At 42.6% G+C, this 19,917-nt stretch overlaps 1 protein-coding gene across 2 annotated transcripts in view; it reads left to right on the plus strand.

The window, feature by feature from the left end:
- LOC307028569 (uncharacterized protein) overlaps positions 1 to 18,032 on the plus strand; it is a 77,332-nt gene extending 59,300 nt beyond the window's left edge. For both annotated transcript variants that reach the window (XR_013805037.1, XM_079663712.1), the window contains one exon: positions 10,468 to 18,032. Coding sequence is in view for 1 of the 2 variants with exons in the window: in XM_079663712.1 (XP_079519838.1) it covers positions 10,569 to 11,696 (1,128 nt within the window). In the remaining variant the exon portion in view is untranslated. The remainder of the gene's footprint in view (positions 1 to 10,467) is intronic.
- Positions 18,033 to 19,917: the final 1,885 nt, after the last annotated feature.

Below are 19,917 nucleotides of genomic sequence, written 5' to 3' on the forward strand. Positions count from 1 at the left end.
GTTTCCTGCAGCAGCTGTAGTATTTCATCATTAGCTGTTCCACTTTTGAGCTTTTGCAGTATCTCAGTGCTCAAAGCATCTGTTGGCTCCAGAGCATAGACAACTTTCTCATCTGTGATGTCATCAACCGTTGAATGTTCATCATGTGTGACAGCTCGTGAGAGTGTGTCTGCAATCAGTAGGTCTTTACCTGGTGTGTAGATGACATTCAAGTCATATCGCTGCAGCTGGAGGAGCATCCGTTGGAGTCTGGAAGGAGCTGCTCCAAGCGGCTTTCTCAGAATGCTTTCCAGAGGTTTGTGGTCTGACTGCACATCCACTTTCAATCCGTACACGTACTGATGGAACCTCTTAACAGAGAAGACCATTGCTAACAGTTCCTTTTCTATTTGAGCATAGTTATTTTCTGTTGGTGTTAGTGCTCTTGATGCATAGGCAATTGGGTGGCCCTCGTGCATTAGACATGCTCCCAAACCATCTTTGGATGCATCTGCCTGTATGATGAGCTGTTTCTTTGGGTCAAAATAACTGAGTAGAGGAGCTGTAATGAGAGCATCTTTCAGTTTTTTGACTGCTTCATCATGTTCGTGCTGCCACAGCCACACACTGTCTTTTCTCAACAACTATCTCAGTGGTGCTGATATGGTGGCCTCACCTGGGATGTACTGAGCTAGGTATTTCACCATGCCCAGCAATCGATGTAGTCCTGTTTTGTCAGTTGGTGTTGGCATGCCTGTGATAGCCTTGATCTTAGCGTTGTCTGCTTTAACACCCTCTGAAATGACAGTATGGCCCATGTAGTTGACACTGCTCACCTTGTACTGTATCTTGTCTTTGTTGAACTTCACATTAGCCTCCTTAGCTCTGGCTATCACTTTCTCTAATATCTCATCGTGTTCTTTCTCTGACGATGCAGCAATTATCATGTCGTCTGCAATGATGTGGATCCCTTGGATATCCCCAAAAATGTTGTTGTTGCGTTGCTGGAAAACCTCACTTGCTGACTTGATCCCAAATGGAAGACGTTTAAAGCGGTATCTCCCCCATGGTGTGTTAAATGTGCACAGTAGGGATGACTCTTTATCTAGCTTTATTTGCCAATATCCATCTTTTTCATACAACACTGTGAAAAGTTTCTTACCAGCTAGTTTGCACAGAACTTTATCGGTCGTTGGAATGGAGTAGTGCTGCCTGAGTATAGCTTTGTTTAAGTCACTGGGATCCAAGCAAACCCGTAACTTTTTTCTGTCTTTCTTTTCTGTGATCACCAGGCTATCAACCCATGGTGTAGGCTCAGTTACCTGTACAATAACATCAGCTTGTAACAAGTCATCGAGAGTGTCTCTCAGTCTGTCCATTACTGCCAGTGGTATTTTCCTACAGCCATGTATGACAGGTGTGGCCTTGGGGTCAGTGTGGATGTGATATTCTCCAGCAAACTCACCTAAACCCTAAAAGACAGTTGGGTGCTGAGCTATAAGCTCCTCTTTTGTTGTGGGATGTTTCACTTCTATTGAGTCAATGTCCACTCTTTTCACCAGGCGCAGTTCTTCACATGCCTCGTTTCCTAATATGGGAATGGATGAGCGCCTGGAAACATAAAATGTCAGACTTGCCTGTGTTTTGGGAGTTGAGCATTTGAGTGTCATCACCCCTTCCGGTTTCAATATCTTCCCTCCATATGCCACCAGCACTGTCTTTGTAGACTGTAGTTTGAGGTGTGTTCTTCTTTCACGTCTGGCTTTTCGGGTCATCGCTGTGAATACTTTCAGCGGCAGGACGTTGGCCTCTGCTTCTGTGTCCAACTTAAACTTCACACACATGCAGTCAACATTTACATTAGAATGCCACGACTTGTCAGCTTTAGACTTTAGCTGATCAGTGTTCACTGTCCCAATATATACTGTAGGGTGTCTATTTCCGGAGAAACATCATGTAGCCTTGTGATGTTGGGCTTTAGCTGACCTACACATTTTTGCATAGTGATTCTGTTTTCCACAATTATGGCAGGATACTCCGTATGCTGGACACCCACTTGGCTGGTGTGATTTACCACATTGTTTGCATGTTTCATGTCTTTGTCCCATGTCTTGTGTACGTTGTATAGGCGGTGTGCGTGTCTTTTGTCCTTGTCGACTATTCTTGTGCACTGCAAGTACAGACATCTCCTGGGCTGCTGCATTCATAGCTAGCATTTTAACTTTGGCCGTCTCAGCAGCTCTGCATTGTCTATGGCCCTTTTTAATGTGAGATTAGGTTCTCTTAAAAGTCTCTCTTTTAGTCTCTGGTCATTCATACTAAACACAATCTTGCCTCTGATCATGTCATTTTGTGTGGTATAACATTCACAATCCTTGCTCTTTTGCTTGAGCTCTGTCACATATTTCTCAATCGTGGTGTTACCTGACATAGGATGTGCCCAAAACTGATGTCTCTCAAACACTGTGTTCTTCTTAGGCAGACAATAGGCTCTGAATGCTGCTAGAATATCATTAACAGTCTGTTCATCTTCTTCTTCACCTTCATCTTCACCATGTACAATGTCTAGCATGTTGTAAACTTCAAGAGCCTCCTCTCCTAGTGCATGCAGCAGTATGGCCACTTTAATCTTCCTGTCCTTACCGTCTGCACCACTCGCGGTCATGTAGATTTGGAAGCGTTGTTCCCATCGTCGCCAGTTTTCTCCCAAGTTGCCAGTGAGTACCAGTGGAGATGGTAATTCGAATCGATCCATCTCTCTTTTTTCTTTCTTCCAAAAAAATTGCGACTCCTGCTCTCTTGGGACCGCACCTGTTAGCTAGGCTTTAGGCTAACAAAACTTTCATCTGTTTACCTCCGGCAAAGTGACGAACTGGACCGACTTCTGACACCATGTAATAGTCCTTTATGCTATATACTGTAGTTGTCCGCAGGTCATGGAGAGTAATAAGGTATCCGTAGACCTTTGTATGAGGTATCTTTATTACTTAACAGGTCTACAGCCATGATACATAGATGCGTCCTAGATGCGGGCTTGCATACACACAGTATCACTCCGCAGCCGCAACCCATCAGTAACGTCCTGATGGTATATGTGCGCGGCACTATACTACAATTGGATTGCACACTTTGTTTGTTTGTGTGGATATGTAGCAAATTAACATTTTAAATCAACCCACTCTCTTCAGTCTGCGTACAAATGACACGACTTTACACATTGGAAATGCGTGCAATAGATACGCAGAAGTCCGATTTTGGTGCATATGATACGCTAACCCTGGGGTCGGCAACCTGCAGCCCAAGGGCCGCATGCGGCCCTTTAAGCCCTCTGCTCTGGCTCCCTTGAGCTTAGACAAAAATAAGAAGTAAATAAAATAAAAGTATTTGTAGGACTATTTATATTTTCTTGCATGGTTGAAAATGTTTCGTATCTTGCATTTTGAGGTGATACTGTGACACATAAATAAAAAACAAAACGGTTTTAATTAGGTGAACTAAAATATGCGTCACATCCTGCCACGGTCCCGCGCTAGCGCCTTTTCTTGCAGGCGAATAACCTCACCCCCTGCTCCAAAAGTACCGGAGGAACACAGGATTTAATTCTGCGTGGACAGAGTTATATGCTCTGCTGCGATGCTGGTTTACCGGTATGTTTGATATATGTAGAGAGAAGTTGTCAAAGGTGCTGCAGCCTTTACGTATCGAGGAACAACACGGGAGAGGAAGACAGCTGACGATCTTCAGTCATAATTCAATGGGGTATGTAATTTATTTCAGAAAACACTTTTTGTTATATTCCATGGAGTGCTCTTAACGCCCCGATAGCAATGAATATATTAAATGCTTTGACAATAAATACATAAACAAATTAATCTGTGGAAGCCGTAGCACTGTAAAAAGCACGACCAATATTTTTAGCCGGCCCCGGCTAAAATAACTGGATGGCCTACCTGCCTATCAGCCTTCCATCTGTGCACAAACTTATCTCGTGCCCTCATTGGTCATCTAGGAAGAGGCAGATTTTTTTTCCGGTTGTGTATTTTCAAATTCTGGTGCACTCAAGCTGGTTTCTCCATTCTTACCTACCCTACCTTTAACTCTTTTTAGGGTGCAGCTATATGTTTTATTTATTTCAAAGTGGGCCCATTTTAATTATATTTGTTTTCCTTCAAATGTGCAGAGGACTCCCCAAGTGCTGTGTTTAATTTATTTTAAAGTAGGCCTGTGTATTATTTTTAATTCTCCTTATAGGAGTTCTTTGTTTCTTATTAGAGGTTAACAGTTTTATATAATGTAATAAATAGCCTAATAAATGGAAAAAAACTGTAGTTTTTATAAGCTATCAAGCTATGAAATATGTTTTGCGGCTCCAGACAAAAAAAATTGGGGAAAAATGAGCAAAATGGCTCTTTTGGTCAAAAAGGTTGCAACCATGTGCAACCATTCACATTGAGATCTAATGCAGAGTTTTGCGTGCATATGATACGCCACGTTTTGTCCGTCGGGTCTTGGAAGGCCGAAAGCTGTGTGGTTCATAAAAACATGTTCTTACTCAATACAAAGCCACGATTATTGTTTTTATTTTAAATCGTATAATGTCGTACTTCTTTTGCCTTCTGTGAGGAAAAGAAATAGGGCTCAGAGCTTCAGAATAATGAAATCTGTATTTTTTTTAATCTTTTTTTCCTTCTAATTTGTTATTCTTTTTGAAATAACACACTGTTATTTACTCAACAATAACACACAATTATCCTTGTTTTATTTATTCGTTTAATTCTATAATCTTGGGCTTTTTAGCATGCTTTTTAGCCGTAAATAAAGTCACCGCAAACAGACGTAGACGGTAAACTGATTACCCAAGATCCTCAGATTGAAGCTCGGGATGTTTTAGCCGCAATGCACGTTGGGATATGGTGTTAATACGATATGATATCCGAAAAAAGAATCAGAGTTTAGGATGGCCGAAGACACTACACTACCCATAATCCCCAGTTATCGTTTGGGACTACAGTCCCGTTGACAAACCCCGTGATTAATCGTCAAGCTCTGGGATTTATAAAACATCACAGAGCAGTGCGCCAAGGTTATGCCGAGCGTCAAACTCTTTGAAATGGAACGAAACCACGGCAGACTATTCAAAACTGGACTCGAACGCCCCCCCAGAACTACACATGCTGGCTATTGTGTTTCGCAACATGTTCTCTATGGCACGTCTCGACTGGGAATTGTAGTTTTAAAAGACGTTTTCGTTGTTCCCAAAATTAGAAGTTGACAGTATTAAACTGTGTACAGCCCTGCGGTTTAGGCGATAGGAAACACATTGGTGTGTACACATTTAAAACATGTAATTACTAAATGGGTGAAAATCATTTTTATCCATAATGGGCAGCATTAATATATACCCACATGACAGCTCATTGTTACTTTGTAGTTCTACTACACTACAATTCAGAGTTTAACCTGGTATTTTTACTCCACTACATTTATTTTAGTTACTTTGCAGATTCTGATTAATGATGTGAAATATAAACAACCCTTAAAGCAGACTTTAGTTACACCTGAGTAAAATTCAGGGAAGGTGATTGTCAAGTGCCAACAATCAGGAGAGACATTTGATAGTTGGTGCTTGAGAAGACTAAACATTTATCTGCAGATCTCTATAAAGTATATTCATTACTCGTTATTCTCTACTAATAGTTAATTAAAGACTGCAATGAATGAAAAACTTAGGTCAAAGGTTCCTCAACAGTGCATTACAAGACATCTATCAATATGTGTGTATACCTCCACCATTAAACTGTCAAATTCTGCACATTTCTTATACTATCTACATACATAAGAGTATAATTAATGTGTCTAATATCAGTTAAAATAAGTGCTTCAACATAGTTAACATTGCAGGAAAGCAAAATATTAGACGTTAAGTACTTTGTCAGGCTTAATATTTATCTGTAGATAGATACCTCCAAAGCTTTTTTCTTATTTGAAAGAAGACCTTAACCTAAAGTATTCTTTAATGTGTTAATAAAGGTTAATACATTTTTCTGTTTTGCACATCCTCATATTAATATCTTTGTACATCCAGCACTAAACTGTTTTATTGTAGAGATCACTCACAGTATCTTCTCGATTTTTTATATTCTATATTTCTATCATTGACCTTCTACTTTCCCCTTATGAAAGTATGTACTCTTAATATTTTTTTCATCAAATAACATTATTCAACACAAATAATTCAATAGCGTGCTTTAACCACTAGGCGGTTCACAAAGGGTACACACAGCATACTAATAATAACTTTGTATTATTAGTGTAGGACACTTATGTATAGATAACATCTTAAGATTTGTAGTTTTATTCATGTTTTTACATAATTTTACTGGATATTGCTATAGGCCTACTATCTCTCATGTTTTACTTTTAACATTAATATCTGATTTATAAAACATCACAGACAGAAAGGTATATCCGTCATTTAATGGTAAGCTATTGCAATTGTGATTCCATAGATGTGTCTCCCATCACCCAAATCCCCTGACTATTCTTTCAACTCAGTATTTACATTCTTATATTCAAAGAAAATCAGTAATATCCTTAAAAACTACAAGTCCTTTTCTATCAGCTGTGCACCGTTATGGTCTAAATATAACCTATCTACCAATTGGATCAAATATAAAAGTCAGCCGAATTAGTATTGATATTGCAAGGAGACGTATTGTTTGAAAAGAAATGGAAGATGTTGTTTAATTGCTGATATATTTATGATCCATGTCACGTTTTCAGTTTTGTCGGCAGTTCTTCCTGTTTGTCTAGTCTTCTAATCAGGGCTCTATAAATAAAGAACTACGGCAGATATGTAATATTTAATGCAGCCGAACCGTGTATTACAATGCCGTTATGTAATGACTTCCAAAGAGAAAAGCAAGCACACTCGGAATAAAGTATTATTTTATTTTTTAAAATGTTTTTCGGATTTCATATCGCATTAACACCATATACTAACATGCATTGCGGCTAAACAATCCAATCACCGAGCTTCTAGCTGAGGATCTTGGTTAATCAGTTCAGTGGGTTTGTGTTGTGTATCGCGATGATGCTCGAAATGTCCCTTATAGGCCTACATCTGTTTCCGGTGACTTTATTTTGAAATTCAGTTCCTGAGAAACGGCTAAAAAGCCCGAGATTATAGAATTAAATGAATAAATAAAAACAAGGATAATTGTGTGTTATTGTTGAGTAAATAACAGTGTGTTATTCAGAAAAGAATAACAAATTAGAAGAAAAAAAATATTTTTAAAAAATCCAGATTTCATTATTCTGAGGCTCCGAGCCCCATTTCTTTTACTCACAGACGGCAAAAAAAGTCAGACATTATACAATTTAAAATAAAAACAATAATTGTGCCTTGATATTGAGTAAGAACATGTTGTTATGAACCGCACAGCTTCCGGTCTACCAAGACCCGAAGGACAAAACGTGGCGTATCATATGCACGCAAAACTCGGCATTAGATCTCAATTGGAATGGTTAGCGTATCATATGCACGCAAAATCGGACTTCTGCGTATCTATTGCACGCATTTCCAATGTGTAAAGTCATGTCATTTGTACGCAGACTGAAGAGAGTGGGTTGTTTTAAATATACTTAATGACTGACTGAATGGAAATGACAATAAATGAAAACGGAAACAAAAAAAGCGATCATGAAAATGTTTGCAATAAATGAATAAAATAATTTTTTACCACTTTGTTGTTCAGATATATCACATATTTGTAACTAAATGATACATTAGTGGAAACAAAACACAGTATAAACTGAGGAGTGACTCCCGTGAGGTTCATGTGTTTTCTTCACTCCGCTGGTAAACTGCTCTCATGTCAAGAACATAGAGGTCAAGAAGCATCAGATCAGTGCATGGGCTGCATCGTCCAATCAGTGAGCGATACACAGTAAGGGGGTGGGGCGAGTGGCTGAGGATTTCACCGGAGGATGGTCTGCTAGTTCCTCGATTATCGCTCCTCCGTTATCGATCCTCGATCCTCGATCCTCTGGCACAAATAAGGCCACTGGGACGCTACTCAAGATGGCGCAGACAAATCAACTTCCGGTGATACCGAGACACATGCAGGAGCGAGGACATGAAAAATAAGAGAAGTGAAACGCAGCCTGCGTCTCACTTCGTTTATTTTTTTTTTCTTCGCTCCTGCATGTGTTGATGCCCCTTCCCTTTTGGCCAGTTTTAGCTTTTTGTTGCAGGGTATTTATGTAGGCTGAAGTTAGCTGTAGGCCTATAGGCTGCTGCCTACATTGTCTTTGTGGTGATATCAGCAGAAAGCGAGTTGTAATCTCCTTCACCTATTTCATGCCCCTTGAAAGCCTTAATGAAATAACAAAACATACCTCATAAATGAATTAATTCACAAGCAAAAACAAACTGTTTTGCAATATTACATTCGAGTTTGAAGACTGCATGACTTAAATCCCCTTCTGGAGTCTTCTGCATGTCAAATGAATGGGCCTAATGTGAAGTCAAATGTTAGTCATGAGGGTCAGAACATACCAGGCCTCCTGTCATAGAATGAAATAATCCTTTCATACATTCACTTGTCCGTTAACATTATTATTGCCTCGGTCAGGTCAAATATATTTTAACCGGCGTTGGTGATTAATAGTTTGACAAAGAACACCACAACTCTTCTTCTTTATTCTTTCTAGAGGTTTATTGGCAATAGGCACAGTATTGGGGCATTACTGTCACCAACTGGTAAAGAGTTTGGATTAGATGGCCGAGCCTTTACAATATAAAAAAAATAGTATATTTAACATATCTGTATCTGCCATAGACTGTATATATAGGTATCTGCCCTTTCATTCTCTTTTAATCATTTGAATTCTGTATTATGTATGTTCTATAAAAATGCCTGGTCTATTTCTCTCAATGGCCTTCTCTATCCACTGCATTCATCACTAATCATTTTTACTATTTTGAGATTAAACTAAATGCTACTCATATGTTTAAGCTGAGTGTTGAAAGCTAAAACTGTTGAAAGCATGTGTAGGTACATATGCCTGTAAGCGTTCACAATACACTTCCTTTCCTTCCTCATTCTTCTTTTGTAATGTGTGGGACAAAAGTCTGCAGCAGCATATAGCCAAGAATAGGCTATTCAAAATGACACTTAACTAAATGGTCTTTAGTCGTTATTATAGGAAGACAGATTGTAGTGGCAATTTCTTGTGTTACTTTATATGGTAAAGCCAAATGATTATATTATGCTTAGAAATTGTATTGGAGCAACTCGACCTGTTGAACCACAAGGGAGCATCCCGCCAAGGTCGTACCTGAAGAATGCGGCCCTCCCTAAGGGAGGATTGTAAGACAATAGTTTTCTGTAGTTGTCTTATCTTTTACTTCCTGCACAGCAATCAGTCCTCTATAAAACACACACACACATTATACCCTGTGTGCACTCCTGCAGACTAATATATACTCTGAGACATGTACCTTCGAGGCTTCGAATAAAGATCTTAAAAGACAACGCTGCCTGCTTTCACCAGTTTATTATTGATTACTCTCATTGTACATCTTTACAGTATTGACGAGTTTAAAATATCCACGACAAATTGGTGTCAGAAGAGTGGGATCTCTGAAAGCTCCATCGGGGACACCTACAGACGCTGGTGGTTGGCCGCCGGGATCCTCGGATTCTCCTCTACCTCGACAGAAAACGTACGGGACGAGAGGACCAGCGCCGGGGTGAAACCGATTGACTTCACAAGATCCAATGAACTCAAAAGGCCTTCAATGTTCGGCGAGATGTACAATTTCTAATTGTTTAAAAGTAAAACGTAATTAACCTCCACGACATTTATTAAGCGGGTTGCTCAAAAGTAGGATATTTGGTATATCCGTAGGATATTTGGTATATCCGTCGTAAAAGGTTTTACGATCAGTTTTTGTGTGATTTGTACTGAGGAACAAATATCACATCACCGACGGGTGAAAAATAGTGTTTTGGTAACACGGGGTGTTTTGGTAACACTTAAAGACTTTCTCCATGGGGACAAAGCAAAGTAAGGGGGCAGAGCCTCCTGAGGGCCCAATTGTAGATGTCATGCGAGCAAAATATGGTGAAAGCAGTCTGTCTAAATTAAATATATGGACGGAAATGTTCGGATTTCCAAAGGGAGGATCTTTGAGTAAATAAAAAATCAAAGACCTAAAGGACAAATTACAAGAGTGTGAAGATGGAATGAGAAAGAAGAGTATAATTAAAGTAAAAGAGTTGGAAAAGATAGAAAGTCACAGAAAGTGGTTAAAATACTGGGAGGGTGAAGCAGAATGCCGTGAAAGGAGGCAGTTGGCCTCGGCAATAAAGAAAATAAAGGTGGATGATGAAAGTGAAGGAAAAAGGGAAAATAAATGTTGTCCGAAATCACAACAGCCATTCCACCAGACATCCACTTCTCTGTATCCGTCTCTTACAGGTACGAGGGACCCTCTCCTCGACCACGGATTTCCGTTCCACCCTCAGGCCCATCCACCTCCCCCGTCGTATCGAGACCCAAACCATCTGGACGCCGGTGCCATGGGTGGGGATCCAGCAGAGGCAGTTCCACCTGTTTGGGCATCTCCATCTAAACCACCCAAAACGGGGACACAACTCAGCCCGAACACCTTAAAAAAAATCATAGAGAAAGAAGAAAAACGCCAAGACGCCGCAAGAAGGAGAGTTGCTAGAGAAAAAGCTAACAACTCTAAAATATACAAACAGCACCTCCGGGACTATGACCAAACCAACAATGACGACAGCGAGGAAGACGTTTCGACAGCGGAGGAGAAAGAGAAGGGGATTATGCAGCATTCTTTCCCTATGGTCCAGGTAGCGGGACACGATGGACCGTCTGTCGTGTATCGCCCTTGGACCATCAGAGACATGAAGGACATGATGAATGACCACCTTCCTGACATTCAACAAGACGGAGAAAGATTCTCCACAGCCCTTCTCCTTTTCTGCCAACAGTTCTCTCCCACCATGCCTGAGATAAAGACATTGCTGGCATTAAAAATAGGCCCAACTCATGCCAGCCATTTCACTGGTCTGATGAACGGTCACCAACACCAGATGAATACAGAATGGCTCCACCGAAATAATGAGGGATACCGCAACGCAATTGCCATCCTCTGCGCAGCAATTAAAGCAAAATTCCCCGCAAAGGTTGATATGGAAAAAATCACCGCCTGCAAACAAAATCCTGATGAATCGGTAAATGACTATTACCACCGCCTGCACCTTGTTTTTAATGCAAACAGCGGCATCCAAGAACCTGATGGCTACCCAGTTGGGGTTGTAGGAGTTTGGGAAACCCATCTCAGCAACGCTTTTCTCAACGGCCTGTCCTCTGCTATCTCTACATATGTGCGAGCCTCCTGCATTGGCGTTATGGACGGTGCCCGTCTGGAAGAAATCCGCCGACATGCCATACATGCCGAGAAGCGCCTCTCAGAAGAAAAAGCTAATGACGACAAGAAACGCCGCAACCGAAAAGACAAGGCCCAACTGACCATGGTCCAAGCCGTTACAACCGCCTGGTCACACCAACCCCAAGGAGACGGCCGTGGCAGGGGGGGGCCAAAGAGGCAGGGCAGGTGTCCGGGGCCGTGGAGGTTTCAGAGGAAAAGGCAGAGGACGAGGAGGCAACTACACTGGCAATAATGGTGCTTGTTTCCACTGCGGTGAAATGGGTCACTTTGTCGCTGAATGTCCGAAGAACACCCAAAAGAAAGACACTCAATCTGCTCAAAACAATGACAATTCTTCAAACTGACATCATCTGCGGGAGGAGGTGGAGGAAGAGGAGGGAATTCGGTCGAGTGAGACGGGACCTCTGCCTGCAGCATCAAAACAGGGAAGTGCCACACACACACACATCGTGCAAGCTATTGATACATTAGAAAAATTAGAAAACATGCCTGTGGTTAAAGAGGGTACATATTTGAAATATGACACTGAAACAGCATTTAAGAAATTTCCCACACTAACTCTGGCTATCATGGGTGTTGATGTTACATTTTTGGTTGATTCTGGGGCTACACATTCTGTGGTAAAACTGGCAGATTTGCCAAATTGTAAATTTAGTGGTAGATTTATCCACTCAATAGGAGCTGCTGGTGTGACAGTAAAGGAGAAGTTTTCTGTACCAATTCAGTGTAGAGATAACGGTGATGCCAGCCATCCATTTCCCACATCAGTAAAACACAGTTTTCTTCTGTCATCTGTCTGCCCTATAAATTTATTGGGCAGAGATCTGATCCTCCGGTTTGGCCTTGATCTCATTTCTACAAATGAGGGTCTAAAGGTCAGACGACCATCTCCTATGATGGTCCAAAAACTCGCATTTGACGAAGAATTGTTGTATGTGTATCAGTGGCTGGCAACATTTACTGATTCTCAGAAACTGTTGCGTTTGGGCCTCCTCACTGGCTGTGTTTATGGAAGCTCCTCATTTGCATTGCACTGCTAGTGTTTCTGATGATAAATGCAAATACTATGATGAACAGTTTCTGTTGGAATGTGTGAATGATGAAATCATGCTTAAAACGATGTATTGGAGCTCGCTGCGCAGCGCTATTTCTGTCACACTCACACCCGCACAACACCAGCTGTATCAAATCCCAGGGGCGGTCCCACACATTTCACTAGCAAGGGGCCCCCCTGATAAATGGAGGGATTTGGGTCCATTCGTTAAAGATTGGGAATCTATTACTGATTGGACAGCCACACACACACCTCAGATCATGTACTCTATGTCACATGATGTGTTTAAGTACGATTTCAACTGTAATGTACACGCGCTGCGTACTCTGGCTCTGATTGGGGATGATTCTGTTAACCCTGTGCCAGGCCCAGGGGAGCCTGTGTTTTCAGGTTATTCTCATATTTCTGAGCTTCCTGCCGCGCTAAAAGATGTGCCTCCGACACTCTGGGCAGCTCACAAATATGATGTTGGTCTAATCCGTTCTGCCGAACCTATTGTTATCACCCCAAAGTCTACCTACCGCCCAAACCAACCCCAGTACCCATTAAAGCGTGAAGCTGTTGATGGCATCCGGACAGTTTTTACCTCTCTGCTTAAACAAGTGGTCATTGTTCCATGTAATGATTCTCCGGTACGCACTCCAGTGTTTCCTGTTAAAAAGATCTGGGACAAACCTCCTGACGAATGGAGATTTGTGCAGGATTTACGAGCTGTAAATGAAGCCGTACATGCACGTGCGCCGCTCGTTCCAAATCCTTATCTCATTCTCTCTCAGGTTCCAGCCTCTGCAGCTTTTTTCACTGTTGTAGACCTCTCAAATGCATTTTTCAGTGTCCCTGTACACAAAGACAGTCAATTTTGGTTCGCATTTGAATATGAGGGTAAGCCATACACATTCACACGTTTGTGTCAAGGCTACTGCGAATCTCCCACTGTGTACAACCAAGCATTATGTACAAGTTTGGCCTCTCTACAAGTTTCCAAAGGCACCGCTCCCATACAATATGTTGATGACCTCATGATTTGCGCACCCACAGCAGAACAGTGTGAAGCTGATACCATCTCCTTGTTACAACACCTCGCAGCTGAGGGCCACAAGGCCAGTTTGTCTAAACTTCAGTATGTGCAAAAGACAGTTACATTTCTGGGTCACATCATTTCAGGAGAGGGAAAAACACTTTCAGATAAGCGTATTGCATCATTGGCTGCTCTGTCAAAACCTGTCACTAAGCGACAGATGATGTCATTTTTGGGTATGTGTTCATACTGCAGGTCATTCATTCCTAACTATTCTCCGCTCGAACAGCCACTCCGTACAATCACGCATGTCACCAGTTTGAAACCTGCGGATCGCCTTATATGGACGCCGGAAGCCGACGAAGCCTTCATTAACATGAAGCTGGCTCTCCAATCCCCGCCGACGCTAGGTCTGCCTGATCCTACCAAGCCTTTTACACAGGCAGTAGATGAACGCGATGGGTGTATGACCTCAGTTCTCCTTCAAGATCATGGGGGAAAACAGAGGCCTGTTGCCTATTTTTCCTCCAAGCTGGACACTGTAGCTGCTGGCCTGCCTAAATGTCTCCGTGCAGTTGCTGCAGCTGAAAAAGCTCTCAACTCTTCATGTGACATTGTAGGTTATGCACCTTTAACACTGTTGGTTCCACATGCTGTTTCTCTCATCCTCTGTGAACAGAGAACATCACACCTCTCTGCTGCACGTTATCTTAGGTATCACACATGCCTGTTAGACATGCCTAATGTTGAAGTCAAACGCTGTACCACTCTGAATCCAGCATCTCTTATGCCTCTCCAAAAAGACGGTGACGAACACGACTGTGTTGCCGAGCTTCTTATTGTATGTACTCCCATACCTGACTTAAAAGATGTACCCCTGACCAACCCTGACCTTGTTTTGTATGTTGATGGGTCCGCCTCTCGCGACCCTGTGGGCACTAATCGGGTGGGTTTCTCTGTTGTTTCAGATTCTGCTGTCCTCTGTTCCGGACCGCTCCCATGCCACCTCTCAGCACAAGCTGCAGAGCTCATGGCACTGACTGAGGCCTGCACTTTGGCAAAAGGCAAATCTGTAAATCTGACTCACGTTATGCCTTCGGGGTAGTACACGATTTTGGGGCTATCTGGAAGTGTAGACAATTCCTGAAATCTGACGGTAAGCCAGTGCTTAACCATGTCCTAGTTGCAGGCTTATTGGACGCCATTCTGCTCCCGTCTGAGGTCGCAGTATGTAAATGTACTGCACACACCAGCAACACCGACCCCGTTTCATTAGGAAATGCTGCTGCTGACTCAGCTGCAAAGGCAGCCGCCCTGATTCCTCTCGCACCACACGCACACTCGTTTGTTAACATCCCTGTTTCCTCCATCACTGACAATATGTCGTCACTAACTGCCATGCAGCAGTTAGCTCCACCAACAGAAAAAGCACAGTGGAAAACTGCTGGTGCTACCTTTGACCCCACCTCCAGCATCTGGGTTGGTCCAAATTCCAATCCATGTCTCCCGAGGCATTTTTTCTCACATTTTGCTAAATTGACACATGGGTTGGATCATGTGTCAAAAGGGGGGATGTTAGAGGCTATCAATCAACATTGGTTCACAAGGGGATTCACAGTAACAGCTCAAAAGCATTGTGAAGCATGCTTAATTTGCATTACGCAAAATTCTGGTAGACCGGTAAAGGTTACAGGAACAGGTGCACACCCACCCCCAACTAGACCATTTGAGCACCTAATGCTGGATTTCATCGAACTTAGTCCATCCGAGGGTAAGAAACACTGTCTTGTAATGGTTGACATGTGGTCCAAATGGGTTGAAGCATTTCCGGTAAACGCACAGACAGCAAATGCTGTGGCTAAAGCTTTACTAAGAGAAATTATTCCTAGATGGGGGATACCAAGCAAGATCTCTAGCGACAATGGTTCACATTTTGCTAATGAGGTCATTGCACAGATAGGAGAATACCTTGGCATGGACATCAGAAAGCATTGTGCTTACCATCCACAGAGTGGTGGTGCGGTGGAAAGAGAGAACGGTACAATCAAAAACAAGCTAGCAAAATGCTGTGCAGACACAGGTTTATCCTGGACACAAGCCCTGCCCATTGTGCTGATGTACATGAGGATGCGGAAACGAACACGGAGTCAACTCAGCCCGTTTGAGATCCTTTTTGCAGCTCCTCCACAGATTGGGATCAAGGCGCCAGGATGTCCTCTCCCCTCCACAACTTTGTGTGAGGATGCTATGTTGTCATATTGTGTTAACCTGTCATCCAATTTAGCAGATATCAGACGCCAGGTAGCGGCAGCTCTACCTACCCCTGCTACTGGTCCACTCCACCGTATCCAACCAGGCGACTTCGTGCTGGTCAAGGACTTCCGGAGAAAGAGCTGGAGATCCAGCCGTTGGCAAGGTCCCTACCAGGTGCTTCTCGTCACCCAGACAGCGGTCAAGGTCGCCGAGAGAGCCACATGGGTCCACGCCAGCCACTGCAAAGCTGTCATCGCCGCCCCAGTCTAGCCGGTCCAGTAGAAACAGACGACAACAAGTGACGTGCCAAGTCACCACCAGCACCACACACGCAGCACATACACCCTAGTACCACACACAAGACTCATGGGCGACGGCCAGCTGTGCTTTTTCATATGCCTCTGGTTCCTCGTCTGTGCCGTCATGGTGTGGGGTTTAATTGACATGGTCATGAAGGCACAGGCTCAGTCAGACTAGACACATCCACGAAGCAGACGACGACACCAACATAAACTGTTTGCCTGATCGCTGGCGAGTGATTGAAGATGGAACCCCTCGGACAAGAATTGGCTAACGCCCACCTGGAAAGACGACAACGCAACCGTGAGCAATGCAGAAACTGTTGGAGGGTCTGGACTCTAGTAGAGTGGATCCTTTGCATATTCCTTATGGGTTTTGTGTTTGCCATAATCCTATACTTCATGTATCCATGGTTAGTACACAACCCTCTAATCAAAGTCAAAGTAGCAAAAAGGTATGTTGGGGAATCCGGGAGAACCGTATGGTCAAAGGGGCTTATCAAAGCAGGGATTGGTAACATTACTCTGGGAGAAGAGGAAAATAGCACATTGCAGTTAGACCCGTGTAACTACTTCCCTTGCCCCAACCCTAGGAAGCTGGGGCGGGCAGACGGCTACATCTGCTATGTAATAGATGGCAGTTACACTAGCACCATGTGAGCACATGGCGAACGCCACACTGCGCGCAATAAACTCCACCGAGATGATGACTAACTCCTTCGAATTGTACGACCCGGTGGCACGCGTTCACCCCAGCCGTCTAGAAAACCTTACCCATAGTCTCTGCATTAGTAGAAGGAAAAACCGCATAGGCTTACACCTTGGCACAACCACGGGTTGTACTCGTATCATAAAAAACACATGCGCCGCTGAAAAATTCAATCTCAAAGACTGTCTAGTAAAAGGATTTCCCGATAGAATCAATTCGTCCCAGGCATTCCCTAATGTCACGCATACCTCTCTTCTCCTAGCATGGCCTACCGATGCTGGGGCAGGGGCTCCGAAAGACTATGTGTGGCTGTGCGGAAACAAGTTGTATCAAGTCTTAGCACCCTTTTGGACGGGCACGTGCACCTTAGTGGATTTGACTCCAGCAATCACCGTTCTCGACTCATTGATGCATACCACACACCACTATCCAGAATTCAGACATCCCGACCACCATAGGGCTAAGAGGGCTTCAATGACATCTCACGGCGAGAAGGGTTTCAGCGGGGCGTTCCCCTGGTGGGGCTCCGTGAATAACGCTCATAATATAGACAAAATACACACACGATTGGAAAACCTCACTTTCGAAGTTACTCAAGGTTTTCAGGCACTGAATCCGTTTATGGTAGCAACTAGAAATATGCTAATGCAACATCAATTTGCTCTAGATATCCTGTTTGCCTCAAGGGGGGGGCCTATGTCACGTTATTGGAGACTCTTGTTGCACATACATTCCAGACATATCAGAGAACATGACACCATACAACACCTTAACGCACTTTTGGCAGACATGAAGGCTGACGATGTGGACTACGACCCTATAGGCTGGGACTGGTGGTCCTGGCTCACATCGGGAGGGTGGGAAGGTTGGCTGGCCAGAATAGTCACGCCACTCCTCACCATCATAGCTTTGCTCCTCTGTTGTACATGCTGTGTAGTTCCCCTCATGAAGAAATGTTTTTCTAGTATGATCTCCTCTGCATTTGTACAATACACCGCTCTACCTCAAACCATTGACAAAGTTACGACCAACCCAGATTCAGCCCCCACTGATTCCGACACTGAAGAGTCAGACACTGAACTGTAAAATTGTGTGTAAAATTGCCATTCCCTCTTTTCAGTATTCTTTTGCTTTCTACATACGGAGTCTGTCCTCCACAAAAACAGCCACTTTCCATGATATGTTTATGATGTGTTTACTTAAACCAGCGATGGAATGTATTCATTGATGTGTTATATCAGTATATCCTGTCATTTGTTTTATTTTCTTGATTGATCAAATATGATCAAAAGCGGGGAATGTAGTGGCAATTTCTTATGTTACTTTATATGGTATAGCCAAATGATTATATTATGCTTAGAAATTGTATTGGAGCAACTCGACCTGTTGAACCACAAGGGAGCATCCCGCCAAGGTCGTACCTGAAGAATGCGGCCCTCCCTAAGGGAGGATTGTAAGATAATAGTTTTCTGTAGTTGTCTTATCTTTTACTTCCTGCACAGCAATCAGTCCTCTATAAAACACACACACACATTATACCCTGTGTGCACTCCTGCAGACTAATATATACTCTGTGAGACATGTACCTTCGAGGCTTCGAATAAAGATCTTAAAAGACAACGCTGCCTGCTTTCACCAGTTTATTATTGATTACTCTCATTGTACATCTTTACAGTATTGACGATTTTAAAATATCCACGACAAGATCAATGTCTTTTTTATTTTTGAACGTGGAATAAAAATAACACAAACGATGGCGGAAACAAACTATAATTTACTGGATTTCTAAAATTACATTTTTTTTTTTATTCAACAACGATTCCGAACAAAAGGCTGAAATTTGACACAAATTATCGCGATATGGTACGAAAGGAATGACTGCCATCCAGTGGAACAATTGAAAATAAAGAAAGTGACCTTTGTTTCACTAAGTTCAAATATGAAACAAAATTATACGATATTATCTCAGATAAATATGTCTCTCCTTTCAAAGAGATCCGGTCCGGTCAGTCTTACTAATTTTTGAAGATGGTGGTAGAGATATCTGCCTTTAAACTCACTTTGACATTACTTTGTGCTGTTTTGGCATTATTTTATTTAGGGAACGTATGCATTCCCTTTGAATCTGGTGTGGATACCTCGAGCAGATCTGATGGAGGAGGGATTAAAGAGAGGGGCCCGGTCCTGGATAGACTAAAGCGGTGAAGACCTCAATGTCCAGCCTGGCCTTCATCTTCCTCCGGGTCAACCAATTACATTACACCTGAATTGTAGTGGAGTAGAAATACAAAGTCGCAGTAAATGGCAATACTCAAGTAAAGTACAATTATCTCAAAATTATAAAAGAATTGTACAGCAGTTGAATACATGTAGCCTACTATAGTTACTTCCCACCTCTGTATACAGCACTGTGGTAAAAACTCATCAGTTTGCTGAAAAACTTGCTATACAGATACAGCGTGGGAGGCGGGGCCTCGTTCATTCCTAGGAGAGTTGCTCATTGGCGCATGAAGACAAAATGGCCCAACTTTTGAGAGAGCAAAACGTCACGAAAGCATTCATATAATCATATCATCCGTTCTTCCATGGGTAAAGGTAAAACTCATGTAGTACTGAAAACGTCACATGAACGTGCCGGGCGGCGCGGTCCCGTGGGTTTGATCCGCGTTCATAATGCAGAGGAAAATAACTCAGAATAACGTTATTAGCACATCTTACAACTTGAGAACCAAATGTTTTTAATAAGGGCTAAACAAATGTTCATACTGGTTAGTTTAAAAAAAATGTATACGATTCACAGATGTCTCTTTCCCAGTGGCGGAGCACGGACATTTTCAGTGGGGTGGCCAGGATGGAACCAGTGATCATTTTGGGGTGGCATTGAAATCACTATTACAGTGGGGCAAAAAAGTATTTAGTCAGCCACCAATTGTGCAAGTTCTCCCACTTAAAAAGATGAGAGAGGCCTGTAACTTTCATCCTAGGTATACCTCAACTATGAGAGACAAAATGAAAAAAAATAATCCAGAAAATCACATTGATTTTTAAAGAATTTATTTGCAAATTATGGTGGAAATTAAGTATTTGGTCACCTACAAACAAACAAGATTTGTCTCTCAC

Source organism: Notothenia rossii (assembly GCF_949606895.1).
Source record: "Notothenia rossii genome assembly, chromosome: 2".
Classification (NCBI taxonomy): Eukaryota; Metazoa; Chordata; class Actinopteri; order Perciformes; family Nototheniidae; genus Notothenia; species Notothenia rossii.